Source organism: Akebia trifoliata, chromosome 3, assembly GCF_017979445.1.
Source record: "Akebia trifoliata isolate Shusen 1 chromosome 3, ASM1797944v1, whole genome shotgun sequence".
NCBI lineage: Eukaryota > Viridiplantae > Streptophyta > Magnoliopsida > Ranunculales > Lardizabalaceae > Akebia > Akebia trifoliata.
Genome location: NC_141377.1, coordinates 5464176 through 5484653, shown reverse-complemented (window position 1 = coordinate 5484653; position 20478 = coordinate 5464176). Strand labels below are relative to the sequence as shown.

The 20478-nt window shown below is 35.3% G+C and overlaps 1 protein-coding gene and 1 pseudogene across 1 annotated transcript; one reads left to right on the top strand and one right to left on the bottom strand.

The window, feature by feature from the left end:
- Window positions 1-2667: 2667 nt before the first annotated feature.
- ELF5 (proline-rich family protein) lies at window positions 2668-12490 on the bottom strand. The gene is made up of 9 exons (XM_086433533.1): window positions 12307-12490; window positions 11353-11446; window positions 7745-7830; window positions 5728-5777; window positions 5516-5582; window positions 5358-5439; window positions 4846-5252; window positions 3852-4391; window positions 2668-3154 (listed from the first exon to the last, which is right to left on the bottom strand). The coding sequence occupies exons 1-9, from the start codon at window positions 12385-12387 to the stop codon at window positions 2930-2932; spliced, it is 1632 nt and encodes a 543-aa protein (XP_086289659.1). The 5' UTR covers window positions 12388-12490; the 3' UTR covers window positions 2668-2929.
- A 4629-nt stretch (window positions 12491-17119) lies between these two features.
- LOC147405714 (LEAF RUST 10 DISEASE-RESISTANCE LOCUS RECEPTOR-LIKE PROTEIN KINASE-like 1.5 pseudogene) lies at window positions 17120-19231 on the top strand (annotated as a pseudogene).
- The last annotated feature ends 1247 nt before the right edge of the window (window positions 19232-20478 follow it).

The window sequence follows — 20478 nt, the reverse complement described above, 5'->3', positions numbered from 1 at the left end:
AGATCCCAAATCACACACGGAAATCAATTATCAAAATTAATCCCCTTTTATAATAAATGAATTAATTATAATAATCAAATCCCTAGAATGTGTTGCAAAAAAAAATGCAAGTAACAATAAAGATCGTAGAGAAAAAAAAATAACCACTACATAAGATACACTTGGTTCACCCACAATGAAGTTACATTCATAGATAAGCCAATAAGTAAAAATCTATTAATCAAGGAAGAAAATATAACAATGGATGTTTATAATTACCTCCAACACTCAACTCTAGTAAGACTAAAACAAGAAATCTCGTTCTCACTTCCTGACAATAATATGAAGATCACCCTGAAGAACCTTGAGGTTCTAAATTTTACAAAAGAAGAATAATATTTATAGAGACTCGATGTTTTCTCACACTCTTTACCAAAGAGAAAAACCCATATTTAGAAAGAAAAAGAAAATCTTTATGAACAACAACTACCATCTAGAAATCATTTTTATTTCTTATAGACTAATGAAAGGACATTACCCAAAATACCCACATACATTAAAAAGCTCATCAACCCTTAGAAACAAAAGAAAGTGGTGATCTTATATCACCAAACACAACACTATTTCCTCTTCCTATATCATCCAATTGCAAATTATTTTCATTTCAAATCTAGTTTAAATTTCCTTCAATTCCTATAATGGTTGGATCTAATATCACTAGGTTGAAATGTTACACATTGGCTTAAGAAGAAATTCTAAGAATGGAAAGAGCCAACTCTTTCATACCCAATTTGTTTATCAAGAAAATAATAATAATAATAATAATGGTTTAGTTCCTTCAAAGGTTTCTCTTTTTTGTGGTTGGCTTCATTATAGAGAATCCTAACGGTGGACAACTTAATCATCCGTGGTTGAATTAGTCTAAATTTGTGCCCCTTATGCGGGAGAGATGAGGGGTTCGTTGATCATACCTTATTCATTGCTCATTCTCTAGGGACGTTTGGTCACTCTTTCTTTCAAAATTTCATATCATTTGGGTTTTATCTCAAAAAAAAAAATTTCATTTCTAGAAGGGTGAGCTTACAACATATTTTCCTTTTGGACATATTTTCCTTTTGGAAGAAGTACTTCTAAGTGATCCTTCCCTCAGCTATTGGTTGTTGGAAAGAAAGAAATAATAAGGTGTTTCAGGGTAAGGAAAGGAATTCCCAAGGCATCTTCATGGAGATATTGAGTCCGTTATACCTTTGGTCTAAGTTGAGTAAGAAATTCTTGGGGTATTTCTTTTGATGATTTTGTGTTTAGATAAGATTCTATCCATTGCCATGTATATGGGGGTTGCCTCAGCTTCCACCACCCTTCCCATTTTCTTTCTTTTCTTGTTGTTTTTGTTTTACTTTGTTAATTTCATTTATTAATAAAAATTTACACTTAAAAAAAAAAAAAAGGAGTGTCTATTTGGACACACCAAAAGTACTCTACGTACCCACCTGACCATAAAATGTAAAACAATAAAGTTTATATTTTGACGCTTTTCTAAAATTCTCAATACACATACCTAACATCTTATTCTTCCCTATCGCGACCACCACCACCGTCATCATCAATCGTAGTCATCAATCACTTACCCCTCTCTCTCCTTTTGAATTTTATGAGAGGTTGAATCAATGAAGATTAGATTTTCAGATTTCATTTTCAAGTAATCTTATATCTCTGATTTTTTTTTTTTTTTTTTAATTATCAAGGAAGATGGAAAAACTCACTATCAAAACCTTTAAAATAACAATTTTAAGTTGAAAAACTCGAAGATTTTTTGACAGATTTGTACGGTAGGTTCAAATCAAATTTATTTTAGGAAATTCAGTAGGTACCTATCGATCATTACCAAACAGATTTGATAAGTATGCACCCAACATAAATTTCTCATGTAAATGACTTTGACTCAATTGTAGGTGTTAATATATGAAAAATAAGTAAAATTAAAACTTAAAACTCTCATCGAAACATTTTTAAAAGAGATTGATTCTGTGGGTGAATGAATTGAGAATAAAAATCTATTTCATTTGATTGTTCATTGGGTGTGTGCATTAAGAATCACGTTTAATTAAGTCTGCGAATTGAGAATTTACTTTTTACCAAGTGGGTACTTGTACTTTTGGTCCCCCCAATAAAATAAAGGAGTAGGCCCTCTCAACAACTCTGAAAAAAAACCTTTTTTTACAAGGAGAAATAAGTCATTTTCAACTGAAATATTTTTTTTTATAATGTACATTATACTTTCAGATCATGGCATGGTTTCAAATCTTGGTTTGAGGACTCATCTCGGCCGAGTCATCTCATCTAATGACAAAAACCATTTGACTCGGTTTACAATAATTTTCTTAGCAAGATTGAAACCTTCCTAAGTTAATCAGGCTAGCCTTACTCTTTATTATTTTCTAGAACTCATCCCTTAATTCAAACATCTTTATATGTTGTATGGTCCCACTATCTCTTGAATTATTCATCAGGAAATTAACAAGTTAGCTAAACCTGAATGCAAGACTCAAATGAAACGATAGGAAGATTAAGGTGGCATAAAGTATTAGGCACATCGTAACATATCTTTATCGATCTTTTCGACCTATAAACTTCAGAAATCCCTTTCCACGTAGTCGTTTAGTACTGGATCAAACGAGCGTCTCTCCATTAAGTCTTCAATGGCTGCAGAGGAATCTTTCAGCCATCTGCATTTTTCTCTCATAAGAAAAGAATATGTACCAAAAGGACTAGTTCTTAGTCTCTTGCAGGTTGTTACATTTCTCACATCCATCATAGAAAAATAACATCAAGAAGTTACATCACCCCTCAGGACACAATGAAACAGCCAACAATATAAGCCTAGTGGTGTTTCCATTAAGGGAAAAATCTTATCAAAAGAAATCAAGGGCACGTATTTACCATCAGCAGCTCAACCATCAAGTGCACCAAGGGCCTTCATGTCCTCCAAGAAGGCTGTATATGAGTCATCAATGCTATGTGTCTTTGGTGCAGATGATGACGAATTCACCATATCCGACTTTATAACGGGTGCAGGTGCTGTTGACCGGGGAGTTGTTGTTACTGTTGATATCGATGGCTTTGGTTTTGCTTTTTGGGCGACAGTCTCTCTCCTCACGCGTACAGATGCAGGAACCTGAATTTGGACAACTGATATTAGGATATTATTCAAGTAGCAATTATAGGTAATTGTGAATAGAAACCAGTAACAGTTTCATACAATGGGATAGTTACCAAAACGACACAGTAAAATTGAACAATTACCAAAACAGCACACCATTTATTTCAATTCAAAAATGGTAAATTGTAATTTTCGGAATTAATTTTTTTTACCAAAACAGTAAGATTAGGTATGATTTTGAAATGAATAGTAAAAAAAATCCTATTCTATAAAACAGTAAATACTTTCGCTGTTTTAGTTTCAGCAAAACAGTTTAAAAAGTTCTGTTTTATAAAAGAATGATGATAAACTGACTTGAAAAAAGACACTCCAAATTAACTCAACCACACAGAACCATAAATATTTTTCCTCGTGTATTCCAAGGAAAAAATCATTGATTCTGTGCACATACCACGTCAGTTGAGTGAATTTCGAGTATCTTTTTTCGAGTCAGTTTATCACGATTCTTTATAAAACAGTGAATTTTTTTACCCACCTTAACGAAAATGCTTTAATTCTGAAAACAGTAAATTACCGATTTTGGGAATTAAAATGAACCATGTGCCGTGTTGAAAATTTTTCAATTTTCAGTGCATGTTTTGGCAGTATCAAGGTAAGCTTCAATATAAGAATAGCAACATAGTAAGAGGGGGGTAAGGATGGTGAAACTCACCATAGCTGTAAGTTCCGGGGTATGCTGTGCCAGTGGCCTCTTCACAACAGTAGATGCAGCCGACTTGACATATGATGGCTTCTGAGCTACTGAAGGTCTAACTAGAGCATGATCATCCTCTTGAAAGGTCGGTGGGCCAGGAGGTAGTGGTGGTCTCATCATTGGTGGTGGTCCGGGTGGAGGACCAAAAGGTGGTCTGGGCATTGGTGGGACAACCATTCCAGGGGGAACAGGGTGGACAGCAAGTCCAGGTATAGGTAATGGTGGTGGTCCTGATGGAGGTGGGGGTGGGGGTGGAGGCAAGCGTGAAATGCCTGGGGGCAAGACGTCAGGTTGTAGCGTTGGGACTAAGGCAGGCCTAGGTGGTGGCATTGGTTGCCTTGGAGGTGGTGGCAGTGGTGGAATCATGTTAGGGGCATCCTTGGTCCCTGTAGAATTATTGGCATCAAATTGGGAAGGTTTGCCTTCCAAATGATGATTCATCGATTTCGGTGGCAACCCAGGAGGAGGCGGAGGAGGAGGAGGGAGCACGTTAAGTACCTACAATAGAGAGAGGGAGAGTTACAACAAATTGTTTTAAAAAACAATTTCCTTACTAGTTAAGATTTTGGCTCTTACTAAGGGTCTTTGAGCTCAAATGGATTACCAAACTGGCAATCCAACACCACAGCCCTCTAGACTTCATGGAAAAACTCGGATTTAAAAAAATCATTTTTTTGGGGGGCTTGACCCAAGGTTTTGAAAATGGACAGCCACCGAACTCCCAAATTTAAAATTAAAATTTAACAGTGAAAAAGTAGAAAATAAAAAAATCAAAGTTAATGGAATTTTGTCCTCTACAACCCTGTGGCAAAGGATTGTCTTTTTGGATACTACAAAGTGAGCTCAATGGCCCTTAGAAGGAATTGAAATCTTACTAAGTAATGCTAGTCGGACTCAACTGTTTTAGCACTGAATGAGTTCAATCTCCAAAACATAAATGAGAAGAACTTACCCGCTCGGACTCCACGTTCAGGTCATCTGATGCTGAAGTTTGACTTTTAATCCTCTCACTTCCACCAGTTCCAGGTGGAGGAGGCTGAGTAGGACGTTGAACTGGCGGAGGCGGAGGAAGTTGATTGAGACCATCAGCTTGTTCTTTAGGTGGGGGCCCTGGAGGTGGTGGGGGCAATGTAGAACCTAAGTTGGCGGCGGGGGCAGGCTTTGGTGGCATCGGAGGTGGAGGAGGTAGCGGCAAAGATGAAGGTAATGCAGAACCATCTACAGAACCCAAATCACTAGAATCTGGCAAGGGTGGAAGTGGAGGAGGTGGAGGGGGTACAGCTAAAGACATGTCTTCTGATTCTGACATTGATGATGTTGCCACGTCACTTGAAGCTGCGGACAAGGGAATCCTGGGACCTATAGGGAAAAAGCCAATAGTAAAAAAATAAATAAAATAAAAACGGATGTATCGATATAAAAGCAATAAAATCGTTAGTTTCTAAAAGAGATAATCAAATTGACCTATTGATGATTTGTACATGGGAGGCTTTCCAGGTGGTGGTGCCCCAGTAGGGTTTAACATAGGATGATAGTAAACAGAATCCTGCAAAACAGAAAATCGATTAGCATGGAAACCAAAAGGGTTAGGATTTATCTGCCTGAATCAGATTTAAGAGTACTTCTGGCTTTGGATGTTTTGCTCTCTCTTCTTCTTCCGCAGTTCGTCTCCGAGGAGGTCCCAAGTGGCTGAAACAAAACATAAAGCCAGACTGTAATTTGGGTAGGAAAGAATTGGATTAAGAATTTAAATCACTGCTAGGTATGTCTTGCAAAGAACGATAAAAAGAAAAAGAAAAAGAAAAAAAAAAAAGGAAAGGAAAAGCCTCTTCACCTAAACATCACTGGTGTCTCGCCCTTTTCCCTCAATTTCTCTTCATACTCCTATAAAAAAGTTTGAAGGTTCTAGTCATTGCATAAACATGTTTAAGTACAAATAAAATTAAAATATAGCCGTGCAGATAGAATATAGAATGCCAACAAGGTTCATCACCAACATCAGGACTAGCAACAGAAAATAGCAAAACCCTTTGTGATGCCAAATTGTATTTTTATATGCTAAGGTGCGAGAAAAGGCATTTCACTCGCAAAGCCAAGCTGTTGAGCCGGACACTACCGACAAGGAAATTGAAGTGTAAGATTCAAAAAATCCCAAATAATAGGATTCATGGACTCAGCATTATATTAAAGAATTTAGACTACATTATTTATTTTTATATAATAAATTGTCTGACGAGATATGATATGTATCATTAAGTTATACATATATTCTAATAAAGAAAATTTCTATGGGAGAGTGCACAGTCAGAATATATCATTATTATCATCAAAGCCTTACCCCAAAAGTTTGGGGTTGGCTGCAACAATGTTATCAAGCGTTGAGCCGTGGTGCTCAGTTGACCAACACCTTGAAGCACAAGGTGTATAGAATTTTTAAATAAATAACATGTATAAAGTGTTAATATTGGGAAAAAATTAGAAAAATGAGGAAAACCGTACTTCCTAATTTCAAGTTTCGAATCCTCGAGATTCCAAGATTTATTCCCTAATACTAATAACAATATAAAATGCTATTACTTTATATTTCAACGAGAAAAAACATTTTATATTTTAATAACTGAAAGCTTCTAGGGTAAATTACTATTTACATTAATTGCAACAATATAATTAAATACTGTTTTTCAATAACTTTCTATGCATAATACCAAATACTACTAAAATTTATTCATGAATCAAATCAACAACTCTCTTTGCACATATTTCCAATGTTTTTAAATAGCATATGCGGCCGTGTGCAACGTGTATGCCATTTCGCACATCACATATGTGTGGCATATGCTACAAGAGGAAAAAAATTAAAAATAAAAATGCAGGAAATGTTTAAATCTCGATTCTTGAGTAGCTTTCTTATTCTTTAAAGTCTTGAGAGTTGAGAGTGACTTGAGTTGAGACTTGAACTTTGAGAGTAATAATGTAGAGTAGAGATTAGAGAATAATTATAATTATGTGAGAATGCAGTAGAAAATATAATGATATTTAAGAGTCGGAGCTTTTGTGAGAGTAAGAAAGAGATTAGAAGGTAGAAGAGATGTTGTAAAAGGAGTATATGGGGTAGAAGTGCGATATTTATAAGAGAAAAGTGAGTTTAAACTAAAAAAAAATTGTGTCCAACGGTCATATTTATGACCTTTGGACAGTATGTCATCGCATATTGCGCAATGGCATATTTTTGGGTGTATCCGTGTATGCGATGACATCATATGCGATTTTCATTTTGAAAATAGCATATGAGAATATGCAACCGCATTTGACAACATTGTATATAACTACCTCAAATTTAAAAAAAAAATTATGTTGCATGCCAAGAACAAAGAAACAACATAAGAGAAGAAGAACAGGATATCGCTTTGAGACATACGCCTCACACCCCTTTTAAAAATACTGGAGTGAAATGATGACGATGAAAATATATGAATGATACACTCCTGAATATCTAATAATAAGGAAATCATTGCCATCATCTACACCTTATACCATTTTTTATAGGTATAAGGGTGAGGACAAGGGTTCTGATCCCAGGCCTGTAGTAATACCACTCACAAACATTACCAAGTTGGCACCTTACTCTTTGTCCAATCACTATTGGCATCTTGCAATTTGGAAATGGAATAAAGAAATAATCATCAAGTATTGCACTTGAGTCTATGGAGGGTGACACATTCCGACAGGTGCTTAGCATTTTTTAGAAGAATCCATGCAACAAAGGCTTTAACTTAAACTTAGAAGCATCAGTTCATATAGTGAAGCAATGTGAAACCAAATCGTTCAAATGCAACAAAAATCCATATTACCCTTCTCTTCTTCATAACAAGGTTCAACGTATCCTCAAGCTGCCTTTTCTTGTGCTTCCTTGCCTTGTCCAGAGCACCATCTGCCTCTGCAACAATTGATAGTTTTGCATTTGAATAACAAATTACTTAACAAATAAAAGGGGAATAAGATCTTGTGATACATTGATTGCAAATAACAAATAACAAGTTCTTCATAGCAAACAAACAGCAATCAATTTAGAGGTAGCATCAGCATCCCAAAAGGTAAAGAGAATCCATGCTATGTATTGCTCCACATTTGAAAGACTCAAATTCTAGTTCAGGTGATACCGTGATAGACACATAACCTCACCCGCTCACATGCACAACACCAATACATAAACATACATGCCTAGAGACAAAACAAATGCATATTGTTATGGTAATTACAGCATTTACCATTCTATGTTACCTCATGGGTATTTAGTTAATATGGCCATCTCTGAAGTTCATACACGCAACTGATAAAGTTGAGTTAAGCTTGATGTGTGATGAATCCAAGAAAATCACAGTGTGATCTGATACAAAAGTAAACATCTTGTCCTTCCTGGCATATTTTCTGATATTCAGAACTCAATTAACATTGCACTAGATTGTGTTTAATATTTTTGACCTTAAGCAATAATTGGTTTGATTTTTTAATGGCATTTAGAAATGATCTTAGTAGTCGCTTGAAGATTGTATAGCAAATGGACTGAAAATGTGATAGGGATCAATCATAGCATTTTAAAGTTTACAAGAGGCGTAATAAGAGTTTGAACCATTCATTATCATCCTACCAAATCAAGCTTTTTCTTTTTTAGATCCCTGTCACACACCCTTAGGTGTGATTCCTAGTATAATGTCGATGTGATGCCAATAGATCTATCTTCTTATTCTGTGTCATTATTCTTCTTCTCAAAGCCTAGATATACTTTATCTATTCCTTCTTCAACATGCCTAAAATCATAGAATCTTTTCCTATAAGAAAAAGCTAGTGCCCGAGATAGCCCATGTACAAGTAAAGCAAAAAAGAACAAGGAGAAAGAAAAAACAAAAACAAAACCCCAAACGACAAACTCCTAACCGCACTACACTCTACAAAGCTCGTCCCACTTGAAGAAAAAATCTTAAAGAACACCCCCTTAAAATCTTTGCAAAGTCTGCTCCAAAGGAACAATAAGCCCAAGATGTCCAAAGTCACTTCCTAGGGAGATTTTTTCCTCTCCCTGGAACAACATTTTGTTCCTCTAAAATAGACTTAGGAAACACCCAGTCAAACTGAAAAAGAGAGGAAATAAGCCCAATTACAAGAAGAAAAGGGACAATGCAATAGAATGTGGCTTCCAATTTCTCCATTTCTCTTACAGAGAAAAAAAATCCGGAGAGGCCCCTCTTTATCAAATTGTCCAGAGTTAGAATTCTGTGAAGGGAGGCCGACCAAATAAATATATATTAAAAAAAAAAAAAATGCGACTCTTGACAGAACTAAAGGAGACCAAATTGCTTGCTTCGAAAAAACTTAATTGAAAATAGGTAGCATCGAATTGTGAAAGGAACAAACAGAGAATCTTTTGTCCTTGCTCTCTATCCACTCTCTTTGGTCTTCCTCATTTTCAACAAAATGCTGAGATGAGATGAGATCTAGGAGAGAAGTCACCTTGTTGATTTCCCAATCGTTAAAACTTCTCTTAAAGCCCAAAATATTTATTTAAGATTTCTTTCACAAGTATAAACCACCCCCCCCCCCCCTTTCCAACTTTTTTGATAAGTAAATGTATAACCACCTTCCACCTTTCTTTAAGCCCTCTAGTACTTCTTTAACCATAATCTTTGGAGATCCTAACCCTAAACCTTAGAAAATCCTTATTTCCTCTAAAGGTCCTACATCAATCATGAGGTGAGTATATGCCACATGGAAACGGTTTCATCAAGTCATTGATGAAAATAATATGGTACAAGAATCAATTGCTGTCTTAGATAAAATTGTGAAATTTATGTTTACAAGAACTAATCAAAGAGGAAATAAATACCTCTTCATAAAACTACATCAAATAAGGATGTTCAACGGAAGTAGCCCCAAGTTGAGTTTGATGAAGCGATCACAACCTAATTGTCTAGGAGGCTAAGGAAGGAAAGACATATATTATCCGACGTGTAGGCTTGGGCTTAGACCTATAGCATCCAATTGTTAATTGGTGTGGTGTCAATGGATCATGGTACAGACTACAAACCATTTGCATATCTAGGTCAAGTAGCATATGTGATCCTTGCTAACCAAGACATACAAATTGTTTTTCTCAAGTATTTAATTTCATTAGTCCCACCCGAGTAAGAGTTCTTTAACTAGCAAACTAAATTCTACGACCAACCTCTAGCAAATGGCACCGAGGCACCAACATTGTTTATTCATTTTGTTGATGGATTGTTATTTGTTTTTCAAAATAGGCCATTTCTGAATTGTAATCTTGTTGAAGAATTGTCCTTCATAAAACCAATATTGGCCCAATCAATAGCGTACAAGATTCACTTGATATATCACTCCTAGCAATATCATATCAAAGTTTCAAATCTTGTCTCAAGATTGTCCAACAGAAAAAACAAAGACATTCGAATGATTTAGATGGCATGAACCATGATGTGACGCACTAAGAAAAACATTAAAAATTTCAACAAAAAAAATTAGGATCATTGGTCCATTACATATAGTAATCCATTGTGAAATGTCTTGGTCTCAACCAATACATAAAACCATTGTTGTTTCCATTGACTACTACCTCTAATGGAAATTTGGGTTTTGGACATCAATTATCAAAAACCATAATCTTCATTTGATGCTTGTAAAACTTCATTTCTAAAATTATGTTGCTTTTTTTGTTTTACTTTGGACCAACAAAGACAAATGATGACATAAGTGAAGATTTGGAGCCTATTTATAAAATAAAGTAAAAAAATTAACAGTTGCACCCCTTTGACAACTCAAACAATAGCCCAAGGCCAAAGCATAAAGAGATCTTTGTGATCCCTTTCTTTGATGGAATCGAGAAAAAAAAATATTAATTCCTTCCTTTCCTTGTACCTAATCATATTAGAAGTCCCAAATCGTACAATGGACCCAATGAGAATACTTTTTTTCTATTATTTGATAGGTAAATGCAACTTATATTAAAAGGTGGTCGAGGAGACCAACGAGAAAAGAGTACAAGAAAATAACACAATAGTGTCAAAGTATATCACTAAAAAGCCAGATCATAAATTTATTTTTCATGACGCAACCACAGATAGTTTCAATTATCCCGTTATGCATTTCTGTCTAGTGTTATCCATGGCCAACCTTACATTAACCAATATCTAAAAAATGATATAAAAAAATACATTTTTTCAATATAGCTAACATGACTGCAAATAAAGATCCATAGATTATTAAACTCCGACTGATGATATCAAATCTAACAACAAATCCTAATCCAAATATATCAAACCGCTTTGATGAAAATTTCCAATGCATTTTAAATTCACACTCATTTCAGAAAGAAGATTTCAGTTGACATTACAGACGATGACAAATTGTTCCACAATAATGAATTGGAAACGGCTGAAGAACGACTTACTCATCATTTCCAACTTATCGATTTGCTCCTTGATGGTTTCAGGATCCTTCTTCAAAATTCCAACCTCTCTCACCTTCTTTCTTTCTTTTTTGTTCTGTCAAAAAAGTAAACAAATAATGCAAAATGAGGAGTGTTTTTAAGCTCAAAAAACAATCCATATTTTTAAACCCATGAAGACCGACTACAGGACTTTACCAAAAGAAACCAATATCTTATAAGCATGTTTCGCAGAAGTAAATTTATGAAACAATAGGCTAAATGAACCATAAAATTACAGCTTTTTCAAGCTCTGGAATTTCATCCCCACCACCATTTGTTGGGGCTTATGGAAAGAAAGGAACAAGCGCATATTCCAAGGAAAGGAGAAATCTACTCGGGAAGTAATCATTGAGCATTGTAGGCCTGTTGTTCTACTTGGATTTTTTATTTTATTTATTTATAAAAATGCTTAATCATCTTATCCCAAATATTGGGGACGGCAATATGAATCTTTTTTCACCATTCAACTCTATTTACAGCTATAATGCCATTTTCCGCGCTAAAAAAAAACACATTACTAAGAAATTTTTTGTGCAAAATTTTATCTTTTTTTTTCTTGAGCAGATGCAGTGATCCAAGGAGGTTAAACAATAATTGGGTCTCATATTTCTAATAATTTCAACAACTTTCTCCAAGTGAATGATAAATTAAGCTTCTAATAGCAATCAAAAGTCCAAAAACTTATAAATGAAATTCAACCTAAAGATTGAAGTAGTGAGAGCCCAAAAAAAGATTGAATTTTACAAGCCAAATTGTCCAATAAAAATCCAAATCACGATATATATCTATATTCCATTGTTTCAAGTTCAAACACACGATAATGCATCTAAAATTTAAAGAACAAAAGGCCTAAAATGATTAATTGATGAAAGATACAGAAACCCTAGAAATCGATTTTGCGAGATAATTCCGTACCCTCTTTAACTCCTTTTTGCGGAGTTCTTTTCGATAGGCGTCTGTAGGGTTCATGACCTTCCCTCCCTTCGTGGTCTTCATCTTCGCGCCCTAAAATCGACGCGAACCTCTCTCTCTCCAAACAGAGATCTATAGACGAAGGAGCACTAAAACCAGGCTTTCAGGGCAAAGTCGTAAAAAGGGGGAACTTGCGATCTTCAGAGTTGCCAACGAACAAGTTTATCCATCCATGAATTTATAATTTTATATGGACAGGGACTGGTTGGCCCACGAGTGTTAATTGAGCCCATTGGATGCTAATCCGACCCGGCCCAAAAATAAGGATTAGGGCCTTGACATTGAGCCCGCAAAGAAAATTTTTCACCCAATCAAATCTGGGTTGGGACTTTAGATATTGTTTATAGTTAGATATATGTTTTTGTATTAAAACTTGAATTAAAGTGAAATTGTACAATTATCATTTATAATCATTAGAAGTTAAGTAGGATATTAATTTCTGATTTGATTGGACAATCTTCACATACAATTATAATTTTTTCATTAAAATAATATTTGATTGAACCAAACCTGTTAAGGTAGATTAGGGCTTAATCGTCTTAGGTCCAATATGGGTATAGAGTTGGACTAAGGTAGAGTCCACCTCTTTAGGGTTGGGGCTTAATCAAGCTCGGTCTGAACCTATCATCTTCATCAAAACGAATCATCTTCGTCCCATTTGATTTTTCATCTTCAAAACCAAGCAAGTTAGGTTTTTGGGAAGTTTATAAAGAAGAGTCATGCTAGAGTAACATTGAAATGTACATCGATTCTAACATTCTGATGTGGTGGTGCACGCATAACCATTGATGCTTTCACTCATATCTCAATGAAAAGCATCTATAGTTATGTGAGCACCACCACATCAAAATGTACAATCGATGTACATTTTAATGTTACTTCAGCATTATCCAAAATAGAAAGATAGTATTTGGGGTATATAAAAATGGTGAAGAGTTTGGAGAAAGGGGATATTGAAAATGTAATGTAAATTTCATTAAAAGGAAATTATGTTTAACACATATATAGTATATAATAAATATAATTATTATATTTATGTTTTTTAAATTGGATCGTATTTTATCAAATATATCAACATTCAAATTGATATTTGATATACATTTGAATGTTAACACAATATTCGAATTGAATTCAATATCAGAAATTTTAGGATAATATCCAAAATTTTGAATACGAATTCAAACATAATGGTATCATAAATCCTATAGACAATTTTGATCCACTTCAAAGGGGATCTTCCTCCAAATTTATTTATTTATTTTTATTGATTGTTTGAAGAAAAAAAAAACGTATTACATCCTCCAATATATAAAAGAAGGAGTTTGACTCCAACATACAAAGATTTAGATTCCTAATTTAATACAATTTTCTAAATTAATAAAAAAGAAATAATCTTAAAATATAAAATACCTAATTAGCAACTAGACTCCTAACCACTAAAATAACATATTTGTATATCCTAAATACTAAAATAACATATCCTAACATACATCCCCTCTTTAAAACGACTTGCCCTCAAGTCGAAAAAATTTTAAAAGCAACTTTGTCCCAAATTTTTAAAAGTGACTTCGTCCTTTAGTGTATCCGCATCAGTCTCCAAAAAAAGTAGTCGAGGTTTCTTGCAACGATGTCCTGGTGTGATTAGCTCATCGCAATTGAAAAAAAAAAAAGATCTTTTGATCGGTAACGCGGTTATAAGTTTTTCAAATTGGCCTTGGAGTTCAAGAATCGTATCAATTTGTTTGAGTTTAGAAAACGTTGCACTCAAATCTACGAACTCCCAAGAGCCAAATCAAGAGTAGAGGCCCCAAGTGAATTGGGTTCTTGACATTAACCCAATCAAACGAGTAATCCAATGATACCATGCTATAGCTTCTCTGGTTAAGTGGACCGGGGCCAAGGAAATCATTTATTCATTGGGAAAGTCATTCAGTTATTGATATTGTTTAGTCCGAAAAATCCAACCTTTTGAATCATCTCCATCAAACCTTGGGAAATTGATATGAAGCGGACAACTTTGTATTACTATGCTGCCTTGTTGATTTTCTACTCTTTGTTGTACATTAGCATGAGCATGTGTCGCTTCTAGAACTAGTATTTGATCTGCAACCAAAAGCTCCAGGATTGTTTGAATCATCCGCATTCCTTCTTTCAACTTATGAACACCAATATTTCGTTGATCAAATCGAGGCTGTAATGAGTCTATTATCTCACTCAACTCTTGAACAGTCACCATCTTTGACATCAAAATCGTTTGCTTTAATACCAGATGATAATATCGTAGATCCTATAATTAATCTATTTATTTTTATTGACTGTTTGAAGAAAGAAAAAAACGTATTACATCCTCTAATATATAAATGAAGGATTTTAACTCCAACGTACAAAGATTAGACTCCTGATTTAATAAAACTTTCTAAATTATTAAAATATAAGGAATCCTAAAATAATAAAATACCTAATTAGCAATTAGACTCCTAACTACTAAATAACATAGTCGTATATCCTAAATACTAAAATAACGTATCCTAACATCCACCCCCTTTAAGATGACTTGTTCTTTAAGTCCAAAAAATTTCAAAAGCAAATTCTTCCTTTAGCATGTCCGCATCTATCTTCAAAAGGAGTAGTTGAGGTTTCTTGCAACGATGTCCCAGTTTGAATAGTTCGTTGCAATTAGAATAAAGACCCTTTGATCGCCGCTCCACTTGCTTTATCAAGAAAAGTCGATTGATAGGAGGAAGCCCAGGAGGTGCCTTTAACTCAAGAGTTGTTGGTCAAATTCTTCAATTAGTGAACCAAACCCAAGTAATAAAACTACAACACATATATCGTCACTTAAGCCTGAGACAAAACAACTAATTAAAAATGATTCTAGTAAACCGATATCTCGATATGCAAGCTTTCCAAATAGGCCTTGAAATTCATGAACTGTATCAATTTGTTTGAGTTTAAATAACCATGCACATAGATCCGCGAACTTTTGAGAGCCAAATCGAAAACATAGGGTCCGGGTGAATTGAGTCCATGACATTAACCTAATCGAACGAGTCATCTAATGTACCATGCTATAACATCTCCGGTTAGGTGAACCAAGCCTAAGGAAATCATTGGGCAAACCATTCAACTATTGATATTGTTCAATTCGAAAAATCTAGCTTTCCGGATCATCTCCGTCAAACCTTGGAAAATCGATATGAAGTGGACGACATTGTATTGCTTTGCTACCTTGTTGAACATTAACAAAAGCAAACAACACTTTTTGAACTGGCACTTGGTCTGCTACCAAACATTTCAAGGTTGTTTGAATCGCCCGCATCCCTTCTTTCAACTCGTGAACATTAGTGTTTAGTTGATCAAACTGCGGTTCAAATGAGTCAATGCTCTCACTCAACTCCTTAACAACCACCATCTTTTGCATCAAGTTTGTTTGTTTTGATATCAGATAATAGTATCCTAGATCCTATAGACAATTTTGATCCATGTCAAAGAGATCTTCCTCCAAATTAATTAATTTATTATTATTGATTGCTTGAAAAAAAACGCATTAATCCTCCAATATATAAAAAAAAGATTTTGACTCAAACTTACAAATATTAGACTCCTAATTTAATAAAACTTCCTAAATTAGTAAAATAGAAGGAATCTTAAAATAATAAAATACCTAATTAGCAATTAGACTCTTAACTACTAAATAACATAATCGTATATCCTAAATACTAAAATAACGGACCTTAACAAATTTCCATTTGAATTTTTGATTAGCTAGTGACAGACCTAAATGACATGCCCCTTTGATTATATGGAATTCCTTTTGTCACGATCATTTCCCCACACTAGTTCAAATTTGATTGGATTGATATACATTATTTAAAAGTTAGAAAAAAAAAAAATTAATGATACATGAGTTTGCTATTAAAGTTTAAAAGCCTGGAAAATGTTTGTGAGAAATGAGCCTCATCATTAGTTTAAAAACATTAGGAGGTATCTCTCAAATATTCATCAAAACGTGGAAGGTAAATCAAAGAGAGCTGCTATTGGCACCCCAATGTTTGAGAATGAGTGAAAGTTGGGGTGTTAATAGTAATTCTCTATTTTTTGAATTCTATTTCTATTTTTTTTAATATTTAGAATTTTTTATGAGCCTAATCCTAAATTAAAAACTACTGATTTTTTATATAAGTGTTATAATGTTTTGTAATGTTGATTGGTAAACATGAGCCAAATCTCGATAATGTTTGAATTGTGAAGGGGTGTGATAAGTAATTTAAAACAAATTGGGTGTCTGAAGTAAAAGTTGGAGTACCAATAGTAATTCTCATGAGAAAAAATCAGCTAAGTGGACCCCACACAAAACTAGTTTCCACAAAGCGTGGGGCTCTAAAGTAATGTCTGATTGACAACAGTTTGAAAATTTAAATCGAAGGGTCCCTCCACATTCGTTCTCCAACGAATTTTCCTATATTTATTATGAGAAACCCTTTCCTTACTAACATAGTGAGAAAAAAGTCTTACTAACCCTCATCCACCGTCAAAAAGACCTCGAGATGATAAAGATACCTCGAGTTTTAAAACTAATCTTAAGGACTAGTTTAATCAAATCAGGGGTCTTTTTGATGGTGGATGAGGCTTAGTAAGGTCTTTTCTTTCTCACTATCTTAGTAAGGCTAGTCGGACTCATTTATTATTACTTTATTTTGTTTTCACCCACCCACTTCACTTCACGTGATCTCGTCTCCTTCTCTCTACAAAGTACAAACCCAAGTCTCTCTCTCTCCGCAAATCCATACTTCCGTAGAAGAGAATATCAGATCCCCAACTTCTCTGTCCATTGATGAGAGCACCAATCACTTTTCTACTATTCCATGCCTCATCCAACACCGCTCCACTCGATCACTCTCACCATCATCTTCATCTTCTCTCCTCTGTTCATCTGTCTCACAACTTCCCAAACTCACAAATGTTCTTCACCACCAACACAGATATCCCCATCTTCAACATGTCCTCCTTTCAGTTCTCCTCTTTCTTTCCCCTTCTCTTCATCTCCATGTTATGGCCACCCATTCTTCCAAGTCAACTGCTCCACCCCTCACTCAACCATCTCCATTAACAACTTCACCTTCTCAATCCTCGCCCATCAACCCAACTCAACATCTCTCCTTCTCTCTCCAAACCCATCCTCCATCAACCCATTTCACATCCCCAATCGCCCAATCAATCTCTCTGGTTCCCCATTTCGATTCTCCTCTTATTCCTGCTCTCTTCTCTCAGTTCTTCAACCTTGCTCACTTTCAAAGCCCCCAACTTGCAGTCTTTCCAATTGGGAATGCGAGCTTTTTCAAACCCCAATTCGTCTTCTTCATGGTTGCGAACCCAACCAACAAACACTCGAACAGAGCTGTGAAGGAGACATCTTGGATTTCTTAAAAAAATTTCTCAAAATGGGGATTCAAGTCGATTGGGATGAAGACCACGACACTTATTTCTCAAATTGCAAAGCTTGCCAGACCAACAATGGAGTTTGTGGGTTTAATTCCTCGGATCCAACAAGACCCTTCCTTTGTTTTATCTCTCAGAAAAATCCCCAAACACCTTGGATTCGTCAAGATAACCCTAATCGAATCCTTCTATTATCCATTCTCTTCATCTCAATGTGTTTTCTGTTCGTAATTGCAGTTTTAATGGCGATTTCGAAATACACAGAGATGAAATTATCCGAAGATGAAGAAGACCCTAAGTCTACAATTCTTTTCCTCCATCGATTCCGCTCTGCAAATCTCCTCCCACCCATGTTCACCTACGAAGAACTCGAATCCTCCACAAATCGGTTCGACCGAAGACGAAAAATCGGAGACGGAGGGTTCGGTTCGGTTTACTTAGGTCAACTCTACGATGGACGAATCGTAGCCGTTAAAAAGCTCCACAGACCTCAATCCATGGCCGCTTCAACCAAATCTTTCTGCAACGAAATCTTAATTCTCTCCTCAATAGATCACCCAAACCTAGTTAAACTTCATGGGTACTGTTGCGATCCTAGAGGACTTCTTCTTGTCTACGATTACGTCCCAAATGGAACTCTAGCAGATCATCTCCATGGATCCAAGAACTTAAAAGGGTCATCTTTATCATGGGAAGTAAGACTCGAAATCGCGTTACAGACAGCCATGGCAATCGAATACCTCCACTTCTCTGTCCAACCACCAATCGTTCACAGAGACATAACTTCATCAAACATCTTTGTTGAAAAAGATATGAGAATCAAAGTTGGGGACTTTGGGCTTTCGAGGCTTCTAGTCTTCTCTGATTCATCTTCTTCGTCTTCATCCGGATCCGGATCCGGACCCGGGTACGGTTACGTGTGGACTGGACCACAGGGTACGCCTGGGTACTTAGATCCAGATTACTATAAGTCGTTTAGATTGACAGAGAAGAGCGATTTGTATAGTTTTGGAGTTGTTTTGTTGGAGTTGATTTCAGGGATGAAGGCTGTGGATCTTGCGAGAGAGAAGAGAGAGATGGCTTTGGCTGATCTGATGGTTTCGAAGATACAATTGGGTTCGTTGCATCAGGTTGTGGACCCGGTTTTGATGCTTGAAGAAGAGGTGATGTGCAGCGTTGATGCTGTTGCGGAGTTGGCGTTTCGTTGTGTGGCAGCTGATAAGGATGATCGTCCGGATGCTAAGGAGGTTGTTCAAGAGTTGAAACGGATTCGTAGCCGTACACGTGGACATCGAGTTTTGAAGGAGTCGCAGTGCCTATGATACTGTAATATGTAGGTGGTGATTTGGTGTACAATACTTATAACTTGCAAGTCAAAAGGAAATCTATACCCTTGACCGAGGTCTTCTGTTGGAGACTTATATTGAATGATAAAAATACTTTTTCAATATCTTGATCTTGATGAAGAGAGCTGTTATTGGCACCCCAAATTTTACTTATTGCATTCCAAAATTTCAAATTATTTATGACACCCTAATTAAAGTTCAAACACACCGTTCGAACATTACAAAAGTTTGGTTCAAGTTAGCGCTTCAACGTTACAAATAATTATAGACTAATGATAATCTGACGCCCTTTTTTCAGATGTCCCTCATATGTTTCTTGATGTGGTAGTTATAGAATCATAATCTTTTTCTTGTGTATCCCGAAGTAAAAGATCTATAGCTTTGTGATGAGATCTACGATTTTGTGATGGGGGCATACAAGGGATGTCTGAAAAAAGAGCGTTAGATTATCACGACTCATAATTATAACACGTTCAAACAACTTCAATACTTGTTTACAAATAGGGTCACAGCCCATATAAAATCCTAAATCTAGCAAATAAAAATCTAAGAGAGAGTTTCTATTGGCACCTCATCTTTTACAGTATTCTTAATCATTCACTTAACTTTTTTTTTAATTTTAATTGGAGTGTAACAAGTAAAAGTTGAAGTTCCAATAGCAACTCTCTTGATTTATTACCAAACACATTTATTCTTCAACGGTCTTAGGGATAATAAGAAAATTTCTTCTTTGCAGAATTTGTCGATTATTTTTTGGTGGAAAAAATTCGAATCTTCAATCAGATCAAGTTTGGATGGTTTTGTTGTCTTGAGATTCTTCGACTATTACATTTTTGCTAATCAAGTTAGTAACCAATTTAACAAAATCATAATTAGCAAATATTAAAATTGTATTCATTTCTTAACATTCATGAGTCTCATTTATAATTTTTGGAGATCTTTAATTGAACATCTCAAGATTGTGACTATATGTCTTGACTCTTGACTTTTATCTAGTCAACTATTCCATAACATGCATCCAACTCTGGCCGTGTGCCTCCTTCCACGCTTCAATGTCGTGGTGCGTCTCGGATGCGCTACTTTGACTTTGGGTTTGTGATGTGAATTCAAATACGAGCTTGGTGCGTTTCTAGGCTCGTCATCCACAATTCCTTATTTTATTTTTTATTTTTTAATTCGAATTCTTTTCTCCCCATAAGTCCTTTCTTTTATTTATTTATACTTTATTCAACTTTTAAATCAATTAGAAGAAAATGAATAAAATATTCATTGGTTGAAGGTGAGGATATTTTAATTTATTTTTCTTGGAGGACCATAATGAGGGAAAGTA

What these genes read in the sequence shown, in the direction of transcription:
- ELF5 (XM_086433533.1), bottom strand. Translation starts at nt 12,387, where the DNA reads ATGAAGACCACGAAGGGAGGGAAGGTCATGAACCCTACAGACGCCTAT. An exon ending in CGATAAGTTGGAAATGATGA is followed by an intron (nt 7,831 to 11,352) that starts GTAAGTCGTTCT and finishes CAATTGTTGCAG; the next exon opens with AGGCAGATGGTGCTCTGGAC. An exon ending in TTGTTATGAAGAAGAGAAGG is followed by an intron (nt 5,778 to 7,744) that starts GTAATATGGATT and finishes ACTTTTTTATAG; the next exon opens with GAGTATGAAGAGAAATTGAG.